Source organism: Chinchilla lanigera, unplaced genomic scaffold (genome assembly GCF_000276665.1).
Source record: "Chinchilla lanigera isolate Chin_1 unplaced genomic scaffold, ChiLan1.0 scaffold00085, whole genome shotgun sequence".
In the NCBI taxonomy this organism is placed as follows: domain Eukaryota; kingdom Metazoa; phylum Chordata; class Mammalia; order Rodentia; family Chinchillidae; genus Chinchilla; species Chinchilla lanigera.
In genome coordinates this window covers 8,827,848-8,849,468 of record NW_004955486.1, presented here as the reverse complement: position 1 = coordinate 8,849,468, position 21,621 = coordinate 8,827,848, and the positions used below count along the sequence as shown (strand labels likewise).

General features: G+C 63.9%; 1 protein-coding gene across 3 annotated transcripts in view; it reads right to left on the bottom strand.

Moving 5' to 3' along the window:
* Nucleotides 1–21,621, bottom strand: part of Morn1 (MORN repeat containing 1) — a 47,836-nt gene that overhangs the window by 1,167 nt on the left and 25,048 nt on the right. For 2 of the 3 annotated variants that reach the window (XM_013504177.1, XM_013504175.1), the window contains exons 10-13: nt 21,367–21,524; nt 9,508–9,650; nt 9,343–9,413; nt 1,266–1,309 (exon numbers count right to left, since the gene is read on the bottom strand). In XM_013504177.1, the coding sequence (XP_013359631.1) occupies nt 1,266–1,309; nt 9,343–9,413; nt 9,508–9,650; nt 21,367–21,524 (416 nt within the window). The remainder of the gene's footprint in view (nt 1–1,265; nt 1,310–9,342; nt 9,414–9,507; nt 9,651–21,366; nt 21,525–21,621) is intronic. The other variant, XM_013504176.1, reaches the window with a different exon arrangement.

Here is a 21,621-nt window from a genome sequence, read left to right as displayed (position 1 = left end):
GGGCGCCTGCGCATTCCTGGGCAGGATGGGAGCGGGCCTCAGGGGCCCAGAGGAATCTGCCGGCCTTACTCAGCCTCTTCAGCCACCACGGTTCCATTACAGGGGGCCTTTGGGCTGGGGCGGGGGACTGGGAGGGGAGGCACATTCTGCAGCTGGCGCGGCAGCGGGCCAGCCTCCCTGGCGGCTGGAGGGGAAGCTGCGCATAGCGACGCCGCAGTGTTCTCAAGCAGCCCGTCTCCAGGCGTTGCCGAGAACACTGCTTAGCTAGGCCAAGGGCGGCCGGCCAGGGGGCCGGCGTGAGCTCAGCGGGCAGCATGTGCAACCAGGCCCAGGCCTGAGCTGACCCCGTGTGCAGCCCAGTTCTGGGAGGGAAGGCTGCAGGAGGGCTGGGGCCTTGGGTCCCTTGGCTGGCGCTGGCCCTGGGACTTGGCCATCCCTGACTTCACTCTGTGGCCTGAAGTCTGAGTCCCTGCCCCAGCTGGAAAGTGGCTTCCGCCAGGGATGCCTCCCTGGGACAGTGACCCTGTAGGACGAGGGAGTCTGTCTCATCCCAGATCAGGGCCCTGCCAGTGCTCCCAGCGATCCGAGTGGATCCTGGGGCTTCTGGGGATCGGTGAGAAGTGAGCCCAGATGTGGAGCCCATACCTCCTAGCTGGGCCCAGAGACCTCGCAGTGAGGGTCATCTCTGTCAGGTGCGGGCAGAGGCCCCATCTCTGCCAGATGCACCTCGGCTGCTCCGGCCCAGGCCCTCCCATGGGACCAACCCAGGGTGGTGGCAGCGTCATGTCCCAGGTCTGGGGAAACTCCGGGTTCTTGGGGTTCTTGAGGGACCCGGGCCCAGGCTCTCTGAAGGGAAGAGCTCAGCCCACAGGTGCTGCCCAGGCCTTGCCCTGCCCCACAGTGCCCTGGGCTCGGGCGGGCACACCAGGGAGCAGCATGGCATGGGGGGAGGCAGTGCCCATGCCCTGATCCCCTGCCCTGTGCTCACTGGGCCACCACCTGTGCTGGCAGCCACGGCTCTAGGACCCTCGAGGAGATGCTCGGCCACCCAGCGCCTCTGCTCCCCCACTTCCTCCTGGAGCCCTGCGACCCTGCCCCTGCATCGTCCTGGAGCCCCAGCTCCCACTGTCCAACAACGCCAAGGCCTGGGCCCCAGAAGAGACTGTACTGCCCTCACGTGCCCAGCCATGGCCCTGGAGTCTGGGCACCGGGCCTTGCCCCCCCTATAGTCCCTGCTAGCCCATGAGCATCGTGGCTCTGCCTACCTGGGTACACCTCGGACACTGGGTCCACTGCGGTCCTGCTGGGCCTGTGGGGAGAAGGGGTTGCCTGAGTCTTGCACCCTGAAAGGGCCATGGCTCTGAGCAGAGCAGGGCTGAGTGTACCAGCGGGCCCAGTGGGCGCAGGGTCAGCAGGTTCTGAAGCTGGGAACCCGAGTGTCCATACCCCACTGTCTACGCTGGAGCCGCCCAAGCCCAGGTCTCTCCCCTCCAGGCCTCCAGCAGTGCAGGGACGCTGGGTAGCGAGTGGAAAACCGTGCCCCAGGCCAGTGCTGCTCCTCGGAACCAGGGTCAGGCCCCAGCGGAGGCTTGGAACCCTCGGTCAGCGAGGACCAGGCAGTTCCCAGCAGGGAGTGACTGGCACAGCCAGGTGGGGCTGTGTGGCGCTGATGTGTCCCTCAAGGGGCAAAGGCCAGTGTCAGCTGGGTCCTCTGGGGCCGGGTGGACAGCAGGGGAGGCCCTGCCCTGGGCCTCACTGTCTGAGGGGTGGAGACACACACAGCCACAGCAGCCACAGCTGCCTGCATCCGAGCACAGGGCCCATGGGAGGGCTCCAGCCCCTGCCCCCGTTCTGATCTGCAGTTGGGGCGGGTGGCCCTGCCTGCTCCGGCAGCACCTGGAGGAACAGTGGCTGTGGCCAGGTCACCTCGAGGGACGTGGAGAGCACAGCCCAACCCGCAACCAGTTCTGCCCAGACAGGGAGCCCAGGGGCTGCTGGGGCGGGCGCCAGGCCGGTCGCCAGGCCGGTCTTCCAGCTGCCACTGAAGCCCCTGAGTGCACGGCTGGGCTGTGTCCTGGACCGTCTGTCCGTCCATCTGTCCATCCCGGGGGACCAGGGCTCATGGCTTCCTCTCCACCCAGGCCTCTGAGCTGTGACTCCCTGCCCCTTGCCAGCCGAACTGGAGCTAGGGGCTAAGAGCCCAGCACTCCCAGACACAGCCAGGGCTTGAGGACGGGTCGGTTCTGCCCCTCTGTAAACTTAAATACCACAAATGGTAACGACAAAAGATTTTAAAAAGACTTCCTTTTGAGTGTAGTGAAACAGGCCTGGGTTAGGCCCCAGGAGTCGCGTTAAAGACAGGGAAGTGCAGAGGAGGAGGGGAGGGAGATAAATAATTTAGTACTGAGGGTAACTGGAGGCTGCTGGCTGCCAGCGCTGTTACAAGACTCCCAGTTCCCGAAGTACCCCAGGGCTTTGAGGACTGGCGTGGAACCAGGCAGGGCAGGGAGCTGCGGGAGGCACCGATTAACAGGGCAGATTAACGGGCGCTGGTGCGGCGGCATGGGGTCTGCCTGAGGCCAGGTTCCATGCAGGCTGTGGATCCAGGCTAGAGCAGGAGCACCCAGCAGTGTGGGACACCCCAGAAACGTAGACTGGGCATCCGCTGTGTGCCCGGTGCCGGCTCGGCCACCGGGTCTCCCTGAGCAGATGCCATGCCAAGCCTGGTTAGGGGGAGGCCTGGGTGTGGCAGGGCCGGGGTCCTGCAGTCCCCACGCCCTCATCGGGTCCTCCTCCTCCTCTGGGTGTGCTTGAGGCTCACGGACTTCCTTGAGTCTGTGAGGCTTTTCTTTTTTCCATTAAATTTGAAAATGTTTTGTTCTGGCTGGGGGTTTAGCTCAGCAGCACAGCGCCTGCCTGGCAAGCGCAAGGTCGTGAGTTCGATTCCCGGTACCGGAAAAAACCCCCCAAAAAACCAACAAAAATATTTTGTCCTGATTAAAAAGCTTGGCTCTCTTTTGAAATCTTTTCTCCACGTCCCTCCTCAGGTCTCCGGCTGCAGCTGGGTTCAGGGTCTTGAGGCCCATGTGTCCTGCCTGTCCCATCTCCCTGGGGCTGCTGCCGGACTCTCGGTGGCCTGTCTCTGTGGCCGTCTTCCCTTCTGCGAGGTCTGCACCCGTCCCACCCGGGTGAGGTCCTTTTCGCTGCTTGCTGTTGCCTTCCGTTGCTTTTGGTGCAGGGGACAAACCAGGGCCTCACACAAGCTTGCAGGCGCTCACCCCTCCTGGTCTCTGCCCACACCTTGTGCTCAGACACACAGGAAGGGACACAGGCACCCAGCGACAGCGGCTGCTGTTTTGAGGCTGTGAACTCTCCCGGCTGCGGTGGTGGTGGCGGCGTTTCTGGTCCCCCCCACCCCACGGGCCATTTCCCCTGCGCTCTCCGCCTGCCGAGTGACCTCGGTCAGATCCCAGGCTCAGCAGACTTCCCCTTGCTGGGTGCTGGGTGCTTTCGGACCTTGTGGATGTCCTTGCTGCTGTTACTTGGAGAAAGAATGAATCTTCTGGGCCTCAATCTCAAGGTGCGCCAGATGGGGTGCGGGTGGCAGTGAGTACGCGGAAGTCCAGGTGTGGCCCTGTGCCTGCCCGCTGTCCTGTGCCCTGCCTGGCCGTGTGTGCTTGGCCACCGGGCCCTTGCCCTTTCGGGTGTTCTGTCCTGGCCCTGTGGCCCCCTTTCTTCTACCCACGGGCCTGGGGGCTGCTGAGCTCTGGGTTCCTCTGCCACGGCACCCACGCTTCCCAGCTATTTCCTTGCCTCAGGGGACCCCTGAGCTTGCACTGGCCTCCTCCAGGCCCACAGCCTGCACCCCCCGCGCTGGGCCTGCCTGATGTCCCCCTCCCAACCCCTTCTGTGCCGATGTCCAAGCTCCGGCTCCCGTCTCTCTTGTGCCCTTCACTTATCTCTGGGAAGACGAATCCAGCCCCATAAACCATCCTGGGAACAGCTCAGCAGCAGCCCAGCGTTGAGGTCCAGCCACGGTGGGGGCTCTGGCCCCTCCATGGAGGTCCCAGGTGAGTGTGAGGGTGACAACCTTGGAGACCTGCAGCTCTCCGCATAGGCCACCATGCCCACAATCTGTCCTTCGCCCCAGGAGGCCCTACTCCAGCCGGACCTCATCCCTGGGTCCCTGTGGTGTCACTAAGGCAGGGAGACGGCGGGCGTCCTCAGGACACAAAGGCTGTCTCTCCTTTCTCTAGCACCATGTGGACTGTGCGGGGCCACAGGGTAGGGCGGGACAGGGTTGGGGCACCTGGGCGGGACTGGGCACAGAGCCCTTCCCAGGCAGAGTTCACTTCAGCCTTCTCCTCCTGGGGGGAGTGGCTTGCACGAGGACTCTGCCATCCTGAGCCACCGAGGCCACAGTGCCCCTTCCACGGTCCCCAACCTGAAGACCTTGCAGCTCAGTGAACCATCCAGGCACCGAGGGCTCGCCTTCAGATCCGGAGGGGCCGAGCTCGATGTGGCCAGGGCTCTGTGCGGCCCCAGCCCTGTCTCTGCCCGGTGCTCAGCTGGCTCTGGGCAGCGCCCCCTGCATCGGGCATCATGTGCTTCCTGTCTGGAGGCCTCGGGGTGTTGGTGGTGGCATCACAAGACCCATGTTGCATGTCGACCCTGAGAAAGCAGTGCCCACTTGTGAAGTGGCAGTCACTTAACTGGCCATGGAAATTGGCACACAGCTGATCTGTGAGGCAGGACGGCTGCTCCCGGGGGGCCCCGGCAGTGGGGCTGTCCTGGTGGTCCTGGCCACAGTGACGACACTCACAGCCCAGGCAGCTTCGGGCCCGGAGGCTGGAAGTGCACCTGAGCCCCAGGGTCAAGGCCCCGGGCAGGGCATCAGGTGACTGGGACAGGCACCCGCTGGCTCCTCCAGGGCCCTATGTGGCCCCCACATCATGTTCCGGCCTAGGGAGCAGGAGCCTCAGGGACACAGCTGGAGAGCGCTGTCACCCAGAGGCTCACATGGCCCTGACAGCTGCCTGGCTTCTCCCGGCTTGTGGAGGACTCGAACCACGGAAAGGACGGCCTGGTTCCTGCAGACACAGAGGTCCTGACCGGGGACTGCACTGGGCAGCGTGTGGGCACAGCGTGGCACTGCACCCGGAGTCACCTGGGCCTCCCCGTTGGGGGCGCTGTGTGTGGCTGGGGGCTGGCAGCAGTCGCCCCCTGTGAGCCCCCTCTGCTTCAGGCCATTCCTGAGCCAAGGCGGGCGGGAAGCAGCCTCGGTGCGGGGATTAGGGCCCTGGCAGCACGGGCACATCCGCGCCCAGCTGCTCCCGCCCGCCGCACACCTGCTCATTTGCTTCCTGCCTGGACAGGATGGGGCTCACTGCTCAGGACTTACAAGCTCGCAGAGGAATGAGGACCTAGGCCACCTGCTTGTCCCCGCACTCCCGCCGAGGGGCATCCTGGGGGAGGGGACATGCCACAGCCTCAGCCTATACCTCTTCTGTTGCCCCCTCCTGTACCCGCGTGAGGGTCGTCCCTTGTTCCTGGACACCCTGCCCCCAGCCACCCCTGGACACAGGCCGGCCTCCACCCCAGTGCCCTGCAGCTGCACTTGAGCTCTCACCCACTGCCTAGAGCTTCACACCCACACCCTTCAAGGTCCTTGGGTCCCTGCATCTACTCACAGGCGTGTGCCAAGGGCCCGGCCAGGTCGCGTGGATTGCGGGGGAGCTAGTTAGAGTGGGAGCCAGGCTGGGGCGGGCAGGGTGCTGGGCCAGCAGCCGCACCCCAGCAGGAGTCTGTGGGTTGTAGGTTTCCAGTCTGCTGTGCTCTGGGGGTACCCTCAGCCCATGGGGCCTCGAAGCTGCCCTGAGCCATGCCCCAGTACCCCCATGGCTCTGCAGGCCTTGAATGTTGGGGCTGGCGCTCCTGCTTGAGGCAGGGCTGGTGCCACCCTGGCCTGCCCAGGTCCTCAGAGCCATCGGGCAGGGGTGGACAAGCTTCCTGTCTACAGCACATAAACACTGGAGCCCCTGCTGGGCTGGCCCTGTGAGGTGGCATCTGAGTGGCCAGTGGGCTCAGGGTGGCAGACCAGGCGCAGGTGGAGGGGGCGCCTCAGCCCTCGGGACACCTCCTACACTGGGTGTGAGTGGTTACCATGGCCGGCGTGGAGGGGCCAGGGGCTGCCCAGTGTCAACTGTCTTTTTTTTTTTTTTTTGTCAACTGTCTTTTAAAGTAAAAAAAATAAATTGACGCCATCTGTGTTGGCCTAGCGACGGATTAAGTGACTGATCACGGAAGTCTTAATTAAACCCATTTTCCTCCAGATTGGGGGGGGGTACTCCAAAGGCCCCCAGCACTGGGTCCATTTTGAGAGACACCAGGAACCACTGGGCACACAGCACACCCTTCAGGCATCAGATCCTGTCCCCCACGGGCTGTGTCTGCCGCGTTTATCTCCCCCTCAGGTTAGGGCTTCGGCCCGGGCAGGGCTTCTGTGGATGCTCGAGTGGGGCTGGACCGTTCACGGCCACAGGCATGAAGCGCAGTCCCTCGCTGCAGCCGGCAGGAGTTCACTATGCTTGGGACCAACAAGCCCGCTCCGCTGCCTGTGGGATTCTGTCATGCGCCTGGAATGTCTGCAGGAATGCGGCGGGGCCTTGCAAGGCTCCTGCCCAGGAAGCAGGCGCCCGGCTGGGGCTACCCCGGCTCTTCAAGCCATTGCTGCTGCCCCAGTAGCCACTCTGCCACGCTCGGGTTCCCTCACATGAGCTGTGTCCAGCGCTGAGTGGACACACAGCACCCCACAGCCAGCCGTCCCTGCTGGGTGCTGCACGATGTGGCCTGGGGCTGCTGACCTCCAGAGCAGGAGCTTGAGCTGGGGCCCCCAGGGGGCCTGGCTGGGCTTCCACTCTCTTCCATCTCCCTCCTGGAACTGGGAGTGAACCCAGGGCCTTCACACAGAGCCCCCTTTATTTTTATTTTGAGGCAGGGTCTCAAGTTGCTAAGTTGCCTAGGGTAAGCTTGAACCTGTGATCCTCCTGCCTCAGCTTCCTAGAGTGCTGGGATTACAGGCCCAGTGCCACTAGGCCGGGCTCGAACTCCCTCCTTTTGGGCCGCCTGCATGTGTGTGACCAGGCCCCGGGGGCTCACACGGCCGGGGTGGGGGGAGCAGCCAGGTGTGTGCTGGTGAGCTGGGGCTGGGGGCCGCACCAGGCTCTGTGCCTAGGAAGCCGCAGCCGCAGCATCGGGTACCCTCCGCCCGCTCCTCCATGGGCATGAGGCGCCTGCTTTAGGTTGTTTTCTTATCAGAGATGCTCCAGAGCTGTGCCTGCAGCCATCACGGGGGGCTGTCCTGACTCAGTGGCAGCTGACATGGTGGAGCTGCTAAGTGGGGCTTGGTGGGGTCACAGCAGGTGACGGGCACGAGGCCACGGTGCCAGTGCCCCTGTGGGTACCACGGCTGCTGCCAACTGTGGAGCCCTGGGGGGACACACAGTTGTTTTGAGGGACAGGCGCACATTGTGGGCCCCCTCATGCCCAGCCACCCCGACTCACACCAGACCCTGACAGCAGAAGCAGTGTACCCCCTCTTAAGGGAGTCACCCAGGAAGGGCGGCTCCCACTGTCCCTGCTCTGGGTCCCTGGGCGAAATGCAAAGGCTGGTGTCCAGGCCAGCCCACTGGTGACTGTGCCACCCTGCTGCGTCCTGAGGCCACAGTGCCCTCTTGGCCAAAGCTGGGCGGCCAGTCCTCAAAGCTTGGGCCCATGGCACCCTGTTCCAGCACTGGGACGTAGGGTTTCCAGCATGGCTGCAGGGGTGCCCAGCCTGGCTATTTGCCAGCAAGGTGGGGGCGTGCCTGACCCCTCATGTGGCCGGGGAAGGCCGCAGCCGCAGTCACTGGCTGCATTGTCAGCACAGGAAGCGCACTCCCGCCTCAGAAGCCTGTCTCCGGAGCCATGCGGAGAGCTCGCATGTGCTTGGGATGGGCTCTTGTCCTTCTCTGTGTGGCCAGCAGGGAAGGGTTGGTGGGAGGGGGCTGGGCGGCGCCCGCCAGGCTTGGAAGCCTCTCGGCTGTGAGGGACAGGTGGGTCCATGTCCTGGGGTGGCCCGGGGCTGAGCGCCATCCTGGGCACCAGATGAGGGCGTGGAATCTCAGGGACCTGGAGGCTAGGAGAACCTGCTGACAGGGGCCTGGGTCTGCCTGTGGAGGTGCAGATTATCTGTCACCTGTGGCCAGGCCGCCGGAGGGGAGTGCAGCCCTGGGAGACACCTCGATGAGAAGTGTTCCCGTCATCTCCACACCCAGAAAACGGGACGCCGGGGGGCCCAGAGGGAGGTGTGAGGCCCCAGGACTCCCAGAGGACCGGAGAGACGTAAGCGCGTGCGGGAGGTGTTGAGGTCCCACACCCGCAGGGGACTCGGGACAGCTTAGACCCGCAGACTCGGATTCTGGGGTCCCAGCGACTCTAGTCTGGGGCACCTTGAGAGGCTTTCAGGGCCTGGCCAGGTGGGAGGGTCAGCAGACCGCCTGTGCACAGCCTCGGGAGGAAGCTGTCCAGGCAGCCTGTGAGAGTGACTCCTGGGCCTGGGCGCCCGCGCTGGCCTGCGCTGGGCTGCGCCTGGTGCGTCTGTGGCTGGATGGGCGGAGGGGACCTGGCATGGTCACATGGGGCACCCAGGGTGGAACCGGCCCTCCTGTGCCCAGGCTTACCACAGGTCCAGTCACTGCCCGCCGAGACTTAGGCAACACAGGCCGCACTCGAGACCAGGCAGCACCTGGCAGGCAGGTGGCAGGCGGGCACTGCCAGGGACACAGCAAGTCCTCCACAACACTGGGCCAGCATGAGGGCCAAGGGCTGGGGCGTCCTGTGCAACGTTTCCGTCCCAGTGGGGGGACTGGGATCGGCCACCACGTGCTCTGAGGGGTAGGGGCGTAGCTACTGGCCTTCTGCTGTGTAACACGCAGCCCTCGGACCTGTCACACTTGCTTTGGTCGAGCAATTGCTGACCTGAGTCCCTGTGCCTGGGTTTCTCCTCTGTAAACAGGACCAGTTATGGCCCCTGGAGGCGTGTGGGATCCACGCCTCTCCCTCACCCTCCTGCATACTGCCTGGGTGCTGGGTGCAGGGGTCACCACCACCTTGGGCCCTGCTGGGACGCCATGGGGCCGTAGCCCTGCTTCCTCGCGGCGGACAGGCCCTTGTTGGGCACTGCCTTCCTAAGCCTGCCCCAGGGGCTCCTCCAGGCTGTTACCACCACAAAGCCCTTGTCCGATACCTGGCACGGCAGAGCTCGAAGCCCCCAGAAGGCCCCTGAGGGGTACAGTCTCCTACCTGCTGCCACAGGTGGTGGGCGCCATCTTCGCTGGGCACAGGCTGCCTCCGTGCTTGCGGTTGGCAGCCTTCTAGAGGGCCAGGAGCAGGGGGAGGATGGGCTCAGCGGGGCTGGCACAGGCAGAGGGGCCAGGCCCTCCCGGCCTCCCTGGCCTCCGTGCTCACCTGGCTGGGGCTACCCAGCACCAGGAAGGGCTGGAGGCTGGGTGGGGTCGGCCCCAGCAGGACGTCTGTGAACTCCGCACAGCCTCGTGTCACGCGCCGGTGGTCCGCAGGACTCGGGGGCTCCTGTGCCCTGGCTGAGCAGGCTCCCCCAGAAGAGCAGGAGAAAGAAAGCCCAAGTCACAAAACCAAGTCAGCAAGGAGCTGCACTCAGCTTTTGAGCTGGTCTCTGGGTGTGGATGGCCATGAGGGTAGGGAGCAGGCCTGGGTACCCCATGCGCACGCAGGAGGAAGAGCCCGTCCAAGGATGGCCCTTGTCTCGGGCGCTCTCCATGGGCCAGCCTGAGTGTGGATGGGCCAGTGTGGGCAGAGCAGGCTCCGTGGCGGTGGCTGGTGTCCACCCTGCACTGCCGCCCCTGCTCCTCCTCTGGGGCCCAGTGTGGCTCTGGAGGCCGGGCCGAAGGGTCAGTCCCCATCCGCGTGCGCCCAGCTGCTCCAGGGCTAAGGGAGTCTGCAGTGGCCCGGCTCAGCCACTGGGACCCCAGGGGGCTGGAGGGAGGGAGGCGTCTTTGCGCTGCGCCCTCGGGGGCAGAGGAGGGCAGCAGCCTCGGGGCCATGGAGTCTCGGGAGGGGAGTTATTTCTCCCAGGGGCCTCTGTTCCTCCTGCACTGCGTGATAAAAAGCCAAGCCAGCCGGGCAAGGAGGTCCCAGTGCGGCCGCCGCCTCGCCCACTGTCTCTGCTCACCCGCCTCCAGCAGCGACTGGGAGCCATTTCCATTCTTAATGCACCATGGCCTCCGCGGGCCGTGGGTGCGAGGTGGCAGCTGCACACTGGGCGCTCCTGACCCCGCAGCGAGCCCTGCCCTGGCAAGGTGCCCGCTCTCGTGGCTCAGGCGGCAGTGTGGAGGAGGCTGGGCTGGTACCCGGCCTAGCAAGTGTAAGAGACCAGCAGGAAACGACGCCCTAAACCGGTTGGGCTCTGTCCTTACTGCCGCGGCCTGAGAAACCGAGTCACAGACAGGGTGAGCGGGAGCTGTGGGCGCACGCCTTCCACCAGCCAGCGCTGTGTCTACCACGTCTGCTAGCGCCGGGGGCAGAGAATGCAGGGACGGGGTGGGGGGCCCTGGACGCTCCTGTTATTCCTGGGCGGGGGGGAAGGGGACGTGAGGCCGTGTGGACCGGCCACAGAGAAGCCTGGCAGGTGTGCCCACGTGAGTCCAGCTCCACGCAGGACAGCCAGGCTCTGGGGCCGCTTCCCTGGTTGTCACTCTCCGCCTCCCAGAGCCTGGCTGGGCCCGGCCACCGGGCCACGCGGACCAGGCCCTGGAACTCTGGAGGCAAGGGCCAGTCGGCTCTCCTCCGCAAGCTCTCTGGGAGGCTGGGTCCCACCTCCTTTTCCAGTGACAGGCACTGCACCCCCCTGGTGCACAGACCAGAAGCTGGGGTGAGCCCCGCTTGCCCGGCCCCTTTCCTTGGCCCCTTGGCCCCGTGATTGCTGCTGTGTAACTCAGAGTGTGGATGAGGGTGTGACACCAATGCTGCCTTCAGAAGATGCACACTGCGCACGAGCCCCAGCTGGACCGTCCACCCTGGCACTGGCCAACCTGGGTCCTGGCACACTGCTCCTGCCCGGCCTGGCAGGGGTTGCTTGCATGGTGGTGTCCAGATGGCTACACCACATCCCCACCACCCTGTCCTTGGGGACCTTGGGGTCGAGCGCTTGTGGAGGGGAGGCCTGAGACACGGGCCACGGCACATGGAGGGCGGTAGCACCCAGATGCCGCCCTGCAGGGCACAGGGACACAGGGACACAGAAGGGGACCTGCTGACATGCTTTTTCCCGCAGCGTGGGGCAAAGTCCCTGCAGGGACCGTGTGACTATGGCTTCCCGTGCTGGGGGACACCATCTTCAACCCCTCATGGCGGCAGGCCCTACTCTCTGGGCACCTGTTGACCCCCTCCTGCTGCCCCACTGCCGCCATCCCTGCTGCAGACACCCTCTCTCATGCATAAGCACCACATTCCCTGGAGGACCCAGCTCCTGCCCCGGAGGGCTGGGCCCCAGACCAGCAGGCCCTGGTACCGACCAGGCTGTCCACATTGCAGTTACAGGAATTTGGAGCTCCCAAACTCAACTCCTCCCTCCCTTCACAGATCCCCCAGGCCAGGTCCCCCAAGTCTCTCCAGTCCTCCCGTCCTGGGCTTGGGCCCTGAACGCCCTGCTCTGCCTACAGCCCGTGCCTTACCCAGCACGGGGCTGAGACCTGGTCTGTGGCTGACCTCGGGGTCCCTCCTGCCCAAGAAGCCCACGAGGCCACGTTCCCCAGTCACATCTGTCCTGGGCCCCTCTGCTCTTGGGCTGGGCCCCGTGCACCGCTTCTTGCCTCTTCCTGGGAGCCAGCAGCCCTCCCAGCGCCTCTCTCAGCCCCCTGCCACTGGCTGCTGCCTTCTCTTTCCTCCATCCAGCTGGGGGTGCACCTGTTTTGTTCCCAGGGCGCCCCGGGCAGGTGGCAGGCTGGCCTACTGAAGCACCCGTGTGGGTAGCGCTCTCCTTCTCAGCCGCGCTGTCTGAAACTCTGGTCCTGTCAGGCTGAGCCACCAATAAGAAAAGACCACAAAAGCTGGGGAGCCCGTGCCCCCCGCAAGGTCCTTCAGGCTGACTCCTAAGGGAAGATGGCGGCAGAAGCCATGGGACCAGGCTGGGCCATGCTCGGGAGGGCTTTGTGGCCCACGGTTTCCACATTGGACGCCCGAAGCCTTGTGGCCACTCCTGGAGGCTTCTGGGGCTCTCTCGTCCCAAGGGGCACACCTGCTGTTCCCCAGCCAGAGGGACTTTCTGCTGATTCTAATTACACCGCTCACAGCTTTATCAGCAAGATAAAGGTTGTAGTGCTGTCCCAAGGAGGGGCCAGGAGAGAGCGGGCGGCCTGACCTCTCCGGGAGGGAAATGTCAATTAATTATCTTTTTACAGCCGAGCCAATTAGATCCCTAATCACCTGTGTAGGACACCGAGGCGTAAGGTGGAGAAATTGCGGATAAACAGGGCCCTGAGAGCCGGCACCACCGTGAAACGGCCGCCTTGGGCCAGGACCTGCCAGAAGGTGGCTGAGCTGCAGCCTGAGATGTTTTCTCCGTTTAAGTGAATTCAAAAAGTAAAACATTATTGGCCCTGCGGGGCAGGCAACGGCCTTGCTGGAGGTGACCAGACACAGTGCATTAGTCTTCCACGGCGGCTCCATTAGCCAAGGAGCTGTGCTCGTGAGAGGCTGCTGGCAGGAGCCAGGGATGGCGGAGCTGCCCCCTCAGGCGCACGTGCGACAGGACGAAGCACCACCAGGGCTACCCGGGTGCCCTCTGACAGGGAGCTGCCCGGACAGCCCGGCGAGGCTCCCTCAGCTTACCCAGGGCCCACTGCCCCTGTGGTGGCCAGGGCTGGCCGGCCAGCGTGCATGAAGGATGGAGGCCCGGTGCCCCCAGCCTGGCGCCCACAGGGCCCATCCTCCTGGCTCCCATGTGTGGATACCCCGGGCCCCGCGGGGGCCAGAGCCCTTGCCCGACTCTTTCCACCTGCCTTGCACACACTGGAGCCTTGACTGCCAGGCTGAGCAGTGCCGTCGGCCGCCTCTGCCACGTGGCCCAGTCACTGCCTGACCTCAGCACTGGAAACAGACACTCAGCAAAGAGGGACGCCAACCCTCTCCCTGCGCCCGCCTCACCTGGGCCTGGTTTGGTTTATTCTGTATTTGGAGGCACTGGGGATGGAGCCAGGGCCTTCTGCATGCTAGGCAAGGGCTGTACCACTGAGCAACAGCTCCGGCCCTTTTATTTCATTTTGAGATAAGGCCTTGCTAAGTTACTCAGGCCAGCCTCAAACTTGAGGTCCTCCTGCCTCAGCCTCTCCAGAGCCCGGGACTACAGGTGTACTCCACCACAGTTGTCCTATAAAAAGATTTTCCAATGCTGGTTTCCAAAGGTGAGTCTCTTGGTGAGAACAAGGACCAGAGGGTCGGGCAGCCTGCCTAGAGCTGTCCGTGGGCCAGACCTGTTTCCAAGTTGGGGGCTCAGGATCTGGGGCCACAGGCAGAGGCCAGTGAGAGCCACAGGTGGCCTGGAGGAGGAGCCCAGCGCCCTGAGCACAGGACAGGAATATGACCCCAAGCTTGCCCCCCTACCGCCGCCCTGCCCAAGTGTTTGGGAATCAGAGGTCTTGTGCGCCCGGGTGCGGCACGAGGCCCCAGGCTGCACCTGCACCTGCAGTCGCCCTCTCCTGAGGAGTGGCTGCGGCTCTCCACGCCCAGCTGCACTGAACCCCGAGCCACCGCAGCGGGGCTTCTCCACCTCCGGCACGTGGCTGCCTCCAAGCCGCCTCCCGGAGCAGAGGCGGAGAGCTTCCCTGGCTGCCTCCCAGCCCAGGCTAATTCGGGTTCCTCCTGAGTCTGCTCTGGCACCCCGCCCACGCCTTGCCTCCAGAGCCCCCCAGCCAAGCTGTTTGTACACAGCGTAGCTCAGCCACGCTGGGCCACCGCAATGGGCCTCACCGAGACCACATGGGCCTGGCGGGGACCGCTGCTCCCCTGCTGCCAGTCCCTGTGGCGTTCTGAGTGTGAGACCCGCCAGGGCCCAACCTCACAGGCTCCATGGCGGCCGACACGGACGGAGGCCACACGGGCTCGCGGCGGGCTGATGTACTCACTGCCAGGGCCGCAGGTGAGCGTGCTGACCGGGTGTACACTCTGGCCAGGCTCACGCCAGTGGGTGCAAAATGGGGGGGTGGAAGGGCTGGGCAGGGCCAGCAGGGTCTCCCATCCGGCAGTCACACTGTCACTGTCACTGAGGCAGCCTGTCCCACAGGCAGTGGACTGAGGCGGCCTACACAACATGCCCAGGGTCCTCACTGTGGCCGGGGAGACACACTGCAGGCCAGGGTCCCAGGTTTCCTCCGGAGGCGGACCTGGTCCCTCCTGCCTGTCCACTACCCAGTCCCTGCCCAAGCCCTCTCCCCACCCCAGCTCTACACAACGGATGACGACCAGTGTGGAGGCGCATGGAGCCACGCAGACCATAGCCACAGGTGCACAGGGCGGACGCGGCCTCAGCGCCACGCTGCACGGACGACGGCTCGTGTGCCTTCACACACAAGGCCCTGCTTCCAGCACGGGCGCGCACACTCCCAGGCTTGGACACACACGCGCCTGTGCCCCTCCATCTACGGAAAAGTCAAGGTGCAGCTCAAGGTTTCTGGGCACCCCCAGGCTCCTCTCCTGCACCGTGGCCAGGTGGGAATGGGCTGCACCCCTGACCAGGGCCCAGCGGAGCCAAAGTGTGCAGAGCTGTCACTGTGCCCCGGCTCTGTGAGTCCCTGGCATCCTGGCTGGCCCCTCACCGCGGCGACCCCATGCCTCTGAAGGTCGAGGGCCAGGCCTCAGGGAGTGTCCCTCCACCTGGGCTTGCTGAGGTCCTATCTGGTCACGGGGGGGGGGCAGTTGAGGTGGTGCTGGGGTGCCCGCCCTCTAAGACTGCCTGTTAGCGTTTGGCGGACCACCGTGGACCCTCTTTCCCCTGAACACTGTGGCCACACATCAAACCTATGGTGCCCCAAGCTTGTCCAGTGATCCCTTGGTCACCCCAGGATCAACGCCGGGCTGCCCCGCAGGTCCTGAAGCCCACCCTGCCCTGACAGGTACCGTGGACTGCACCATGTCGATGTTTATGGCTGTGATGGGCATGCAGCTCGCACAAACCTCCGATTCCAGCCTTTGGGGACCCCAGTGTCTGTTCCTGTGGCCAGAGGACTCCCCCATTCCCCCGTGCCCCAGCGTGCAGGGCTCTGCTCACCCCTTCCCTGCTCCACCCTGCCCCGACCTCACTGACCAGCCCGCAGGGCTTTTAGGGCTGAACAGTTCAGGACAGTGGGGATTTGGAGGCCAGGGACAACCCAGCACCAGGGGCCCCAGGAGGGAAGGGCCAGAGGGAAACCATCACCCCAGGGCTGTGGCAGAGCCGCTGTGGGTGGGGTGGAGAACCCTGGGTGCAGGAGTTCCAGACACACCTGGATAGCACAGCAGCAGCATCTCCAAAACAGACAAATAAGAGGGCCGTCAGCCCAAAGAGCTGGTGGAGCACGGGGGTTCGGGGTGGGTGGGCATCACTGCCAGTCCAGACCCCCACCTCACCCTCCCCGCCACCTTCTCGAAGAGGGGACAGCACCTGTCGAACCCCCCCCAACATTCGGACAGAATCGCACCCTGATATCCGAGCGAACTTCCATTTTTATCCACTGTTTTGGCACTGGAAGCGGCGTGATGTCTTTTTATACTGTATTTTTCTGGGACATCCCCTCTATATAATATGCTACGATTCCTGGAAAAGGAATTTATAGCACCAACTTCCCTTTAAAAATATGGCTCTCTTGTGCTGCCCTGCCATAATTAGCTGTAGACAATTAATATTAAAGTGTGGTGTCGCCCCAGAGGCACTGAAATCTCCAGGAAGCTCCGCTGCACAGTCCTCCACTTTTATTGGCAAGATTGAATTAGCAGCAGAGGGCACCTTGATTTTCTAAATCACCTTACAATAACGGCTGATCCTTCCTGGATCCCATCTGATGAACACTCAAACCCATTTGTCCAACACATGAAAAGGAGGAATCACTCAGGCTGCCTGGAAACACTCGCTGGGAGGGTTCGGGTGGTAGAAAAAAAGAAAGAAGAGAAAAGCAACATGACCTTCTCTCCCTGCCGCGGCTCCCCAGATCCCATTTGCAGGGACTGCCTGAGCCTGGCCCCGGTGCCCACGCGGCCCGTCCACAATCACAGGCACCTGCTCTGAGTCAATGGGCCCAAATTACCGGGCCGAGGCAGACGCCCCGCCAGGAACGGGGCGCACAAAAGCCTCTGCATTCCGAGCCGTGGGTGGGAATTACAAAAGGTTAGGAGACTAAATATAAAAATCCGCTTGAATGTGAAATCAATGTGCTTTGTTGCTGAAATCTGGGTGCTGTAATTTATCCAAAACAGGGTTTGGAATATCTGGCAACTGTCCACGTCTGGGAGGTCGTCTTTTCTTCCCAGCGAAATGCAAATCATCTATTGCAAAGTTAGAAACAATTAAACAACTGAGATATTTCATATCAACAGCATAATGAGATGCGTGCTTTGCAATTACGTGTCACTGACACACGGCCTCGGGAAGGAGATGACCTGTTTGCAGGAGTGAAGCTGAGTTTCTGGAGGGTTTGTTTCCTGACCGTCGAGGGAATCTGGGTGGTGCTGACCGGGTGTCGCAGTCGGTTCCGGGGCTCCTGCTGCTGCCCTGGACCCAGGGGCCTGTGGCGTGGGTGAAGCCCAGTGGGCAGGGCGGGGCTCCCAAGGCTCCAGTGTGGCCACATCCTCCCGCATTCCAGGGCGCCGGTGGCCCCCACCTGGGGACTGTGCCCCACGCAGCCTGGCTGTCAGCCCCAGCTCAGGAACGCATTGGAACATTGATAATCGCTTCAGCTCGAGCCGCCGCCCGCTCGCTGTAATTTTAGGTCTGACTCAGGCAGTGCTCCGCACTCTGTGGGCAGCCAGGCCTCGTGCCCACCTCCGATCACAGCCTGTGACACCGACGGTGACGACAAACCCGGTGCTCAGAGGTGAGAGACCGGAGGTGCCCAGGGCGTCCAGAAGATGTCCGAGTGTCCTCTGCATCCCTGAGGGTCCAGCCCTGGTGCCACCCCCACACCACAGAGCCAGGAGCTGGGCTGCAGGCCAACTCTCCTGCCATGGCAAGTGTGAGCCACGGGCCAGGCCCCCCCATGCGCACAGCAGCCTGGTGGTCTTGTGGGCAGGGGCCACAGGGGTCACAGACGGACGACCTCAGTCATGGAGTCGGCACAGGGCTCAGGCTCCGGCTCCCACAGTTCGTGTCTCTGGACACCAAAGTGTCTAGTGGGCAGGCCCAGGAGGTGGACCTTCCTTGGCAAAGACGGCCGTTCTCCCCTTCTTCTGATAGCAAAAGCCTGTCTTTGTAGGCACAATTTACTTCCATGTGGCCAGGTTTGTGTAACCAAGTTCTGCCCTTTAGGTTTTTTTCTTCCCGCCAACTGGGGGCATTTGATGCCATTAGTGCTGAAGCCACTTTGCTGTCTGTTCAAAGCAGACCCTAAGCACACAGTCACCAGGATAAAGATGAACCAGCAGGCGCCCTGTCAGCCCCGCACACGTTGCCTCTGCCGAGAGGGCTGACCAGCGTGGGGCGAGGCCTGCCCGGGCCGCCGTGCTCAGTGCCGGGATGAGGGGGCCTGGACACATCTTCTCACCCCACTCAAGAGCCGTCCTAGGTGCCTGCTTCCCGCCTCCCAGGCCGTCTGGGGACCTGATCGCTCCTGGCCGTGTCCCTGCCGCATGTGGTGGCTGTCTGGCAGGAGTGACATCCACAGGCGCTTGCAGTGTCTGGGCCTCTCCTGGGGCCACACAGCTGTCCCGGCCTTGACTCACAGGCGTGGGCCTGGGAGCGTGGTCGCCGTGTGGGGCCGGGTGGAGGGGTAGGGCCCTGTTCCTTGCTTCGGGAAACGATTCCAGGTTTGTTTCCCTGCCCGTGCAGAATGGCCCCGGATTCCCAAGCTCTGCGCTCTTCGGCTGGGGGAGGAAGGAAGTGCCATGGCCGCCTGGCTCCTGCTTGGCTCAGGCTGGAATCAGCCTGCAGGAGGGGCGTGGCCATGCCATCCCCAGCCCTTCCCGGGAAGCGGACTGCCTGGGTGCTCGGGTAGATGGAGCTGGCCCCGACAGGGCTTCCTGGCCCTCGAGGACTCCAGGCCTCAGGGCCATGAGAGATCAACTGCTTTTCAGTGAGGCAGTTGCTATCCTCAGCAGGACCAAGCTGAACTTTCTCAGCTGAAGAGTCCCGGGCAGGACAGGGACAGACAGGAGCCCAGGACACTGTGTGAGGCACGGCCAGTTCCAAGGTCCGGGGCAGAGAGCAGCGGGCATGGGCAGGGTCCTCACCCCTGGGTGCAGGGCGGGCTTTCTCCAGGAAAGTGGGGTCAGAAGGAAAGTTTATTCTGAATGCTACAGGAAGGAAAGCAGTTTGGTGGGGCCAGGGCTTGCAGGCGGGAAGCTGAATAGGTCCCTGCTAAGGCAGTCATGAGAAACAGGCAGATGGGAGAGACCTGCATTCCCCTGGCCTGTCCACCCTGCCACTGGGAAGGCTCGGAGCATCACCAGGGCCTGGTGCACACTGCCTGTTCTGCTCATCCTGCACTTGGCCTCCGACTTGCCCAACCTGGTCAAGTTTCTTTTTCTGTTTTTTTTTTTTTTTCCAGTACCGGCCATCAAACTCATGACCTTGCGCTTGCCAGGCAGGTGCTGTGCCACTGAGCTAAATCCCCAGCCCCTGGTCAAGTTTCTGGGCTGCACTTCATTCTTGTCTGGGCTTGGTGGGTGACTCGGTTGCCATGGTGACCGGAGCTCCAGTGTGGGCCTGGGCACTGGCCTGCCTTTGGGGGGGTGCTGCGGCCCCACGCTGCTGCTCAGAGCTTGTCCTCCAGAGGGACCTGAGGCTGGGCACCTGCCGGAGGCTTTGCAGTTCCGCAGGCCCCAGCAGACGGGTCCAGCCAGGGCAGGACAGCGCACCCTGCCTGCCCATAGCTTCCATGAGAGAATCCAGGAGAGCGCGGGGAGCCCTGTGACCCCTGGCTGCTGCCGGCTCTCCACTTGGGTGGTCTGGCAGGGCAGGAGCTTTGGGGGTACCTGCCTCCAGATGTCCCTGGCCTAGCCTGGGGGATGAGGTCCATTAACTTCACTTTACAAAAGAGGAAACTGAGGCCCAGGGAGGTTAGGAGAGACAGGGAGACGTCTGTGCCTGCCCCTGCACCGCGCAGGGGCCGCATGCCCTCCCAACAGGGAACACTGGCACCTGGCAGCCCAGGGTTGTGGGCCCGGGACACGGAGGCACGAGGCTGGGTCCCAGCGACAAGGCCCAGGCTGAGTCTGGGGCCCTGAGGGCGGCAGGCAATGCTGGGGGTGTGGGGTGAGCACCGCATTCCCGGCTGGCTTCCACCTGGACCTTGCAACTTGGCTCTGAAACTCCACGTGGAAAGCGTGGCACCCAGCAAGCGTCTGTGCAGAAACACGAGGCCCATTTTGCCAACGTAGAGTGAAATTGCTGCTGTGAGCTCAGGGGAGGCAGACCGAGGGGACTGGACCAGGTTCTACCCTGTGCCCCACGACCAGGGGCCCTGGTCACTCGGGGCCTACAGCCCACAAGGAGGAGCCGAGGCCATCACTCCTTGGGGGAAGAATAATCCATTCTCGTGCTGCTTTCTCAGGACCGCCGTGTCGGCAAACACTCCTCGGCGGACAGCCAGCTCCCCGTGAGGACAGGCCTATCTGGCCTGGCCGCCTGCTGTGGGTCTCGGGTGGGGGAGGCCAGTGGGCACAGCCCCCTGAGGGCGACCCCAGCCCGAGGCCCTGAGACGCCGCCTTGCCGTCCTTTTCTCCCCTCTCCTGCCGTCGCCCAGTGACCCCCCAGTCCCTCTGGCCACAGAGGGCTGGTGCAGGGCGCTACCCAAGGCCTCGGGCACCTGAGCGGGTAGTGGCGCAGAGCTGGGCAGCCCAATGTGCCCTGCAGGAGGGCATGAGGACACTGGGTCGCAGGAGGATTTGGGCCACACAGAGAAAGAGGGGCTCGGGAAGGAGGGGCAGCCCTGGCAAACGCTGCTGGAGGGTTCCATGCTGCGGGCTGTGCAGGTGGGAGAGACGGGCCGGGGGCCCTGCGGGCAGGTGAGGCTGCCCCGGGCCTTCATGGGAACTAGGCTCCCATTAGAGGAGTGCCAGGTGGCTGGGTGGGCCGAGGCCCAGGCGGCTCTGAGATGAGCAGGGACATTGTCCAGCCACACCCGGCACCTGGCACCCTTTGTGGACGGTGGCCTTGCTCCTGGCTTGGAGTCTGCTGCCCGCTGGGTGTGGACTGCAGCTTTCACATCAGCTCTGCTGGGGTGTTGGCCTGAGGGGCCGCGCAGTCTGTGCCCCCACAGGAGGGCATGGCGCTCGGATCCAGCTGTGGAGCTGGGGACCTCACAGTTCCTGACCGGAACAGGTGACCAACGCCCCCATCGAGAGTGTGCCCGGGGGACCCGTCCCATGTACTGAACCTTCTCAGCCCTCTGCCCAGGGTGTAGACACCTCGGGGTGCAGGCTTCCCAGGAGGGGCCCAGATTCACGGGATGCTGCCCAGGGGGCTACCTGGGGGTCAGAAAGCCTCATCGCGGTCATCAAGACGCCATCCCAGCCCCCTTGGTAGGACGCACACCGCGGATCTACAAGCGCCGAGCTGAGCCGGGGCTCCATGTCATCCAGATGTGAACTGCACAGTTTAGCCTTGGTGGAGCCCACTGCCAGCACCTGCCCTGTGAGTAGCTCGGAATAACCTGGTACCCAGGGCTTGTGCTCAAGCCGGAGGTTGATGCTGCCTGCTGGCTCCGGTAGGGGCACTCAGGTGCCAGGGCCATGTGTGACTGCAGGGCCCAGGCAGCCCCAGGGAGCCTTGAGGCTGGGCCCTATGACTCAGGAGCAGAGGGAGCCTCAGGCATTGAGTCAGGCTGACAGACTGGAAACACAGCCCTGTGAGGCCCCCGGGCCATGCCCCACCTCGCAGGGACCCAGAGCCCCACAGCTGCCCACACAGGACGTGCTGCCCACCACCCCAGGCGTGTGTGATGGTGATTCAGGCTGCTGGGCCACCAGGCCAGGACCACCGGCCGCCAAGCCCTCTGTCTGCCGGCGAGGACCGTCCTGCCTGCTCCGCGCCTGGGCCGTCCTCCTGGGCTTCCCGCCCCTCTGTGCTCTGTGCCGCGCACTGGCCGGTGCGTCACCCCCACTCACCGGGCAAGTGGCCGGGGCTGTCACCCTGGCTGCAGACAGCCCCGGAGTCCAGCGCAGGGTCTGGCTCTCCCTGGGATGGGGATGAGTCGACGGCAGCCCTGGGCCCCAGCTGCGGTAACGCGGGGCAGGACAGGGGGTAGGAGAGGCACTGGAACCCGCTGGCGAGGAGACAGCACCACAGTGGGGCTGGGGGACCAGGGCGGGGTGCACACCCCAGACGGTGCTGCCTGAGGCCTGGCCCTGGGACCCTCAGCA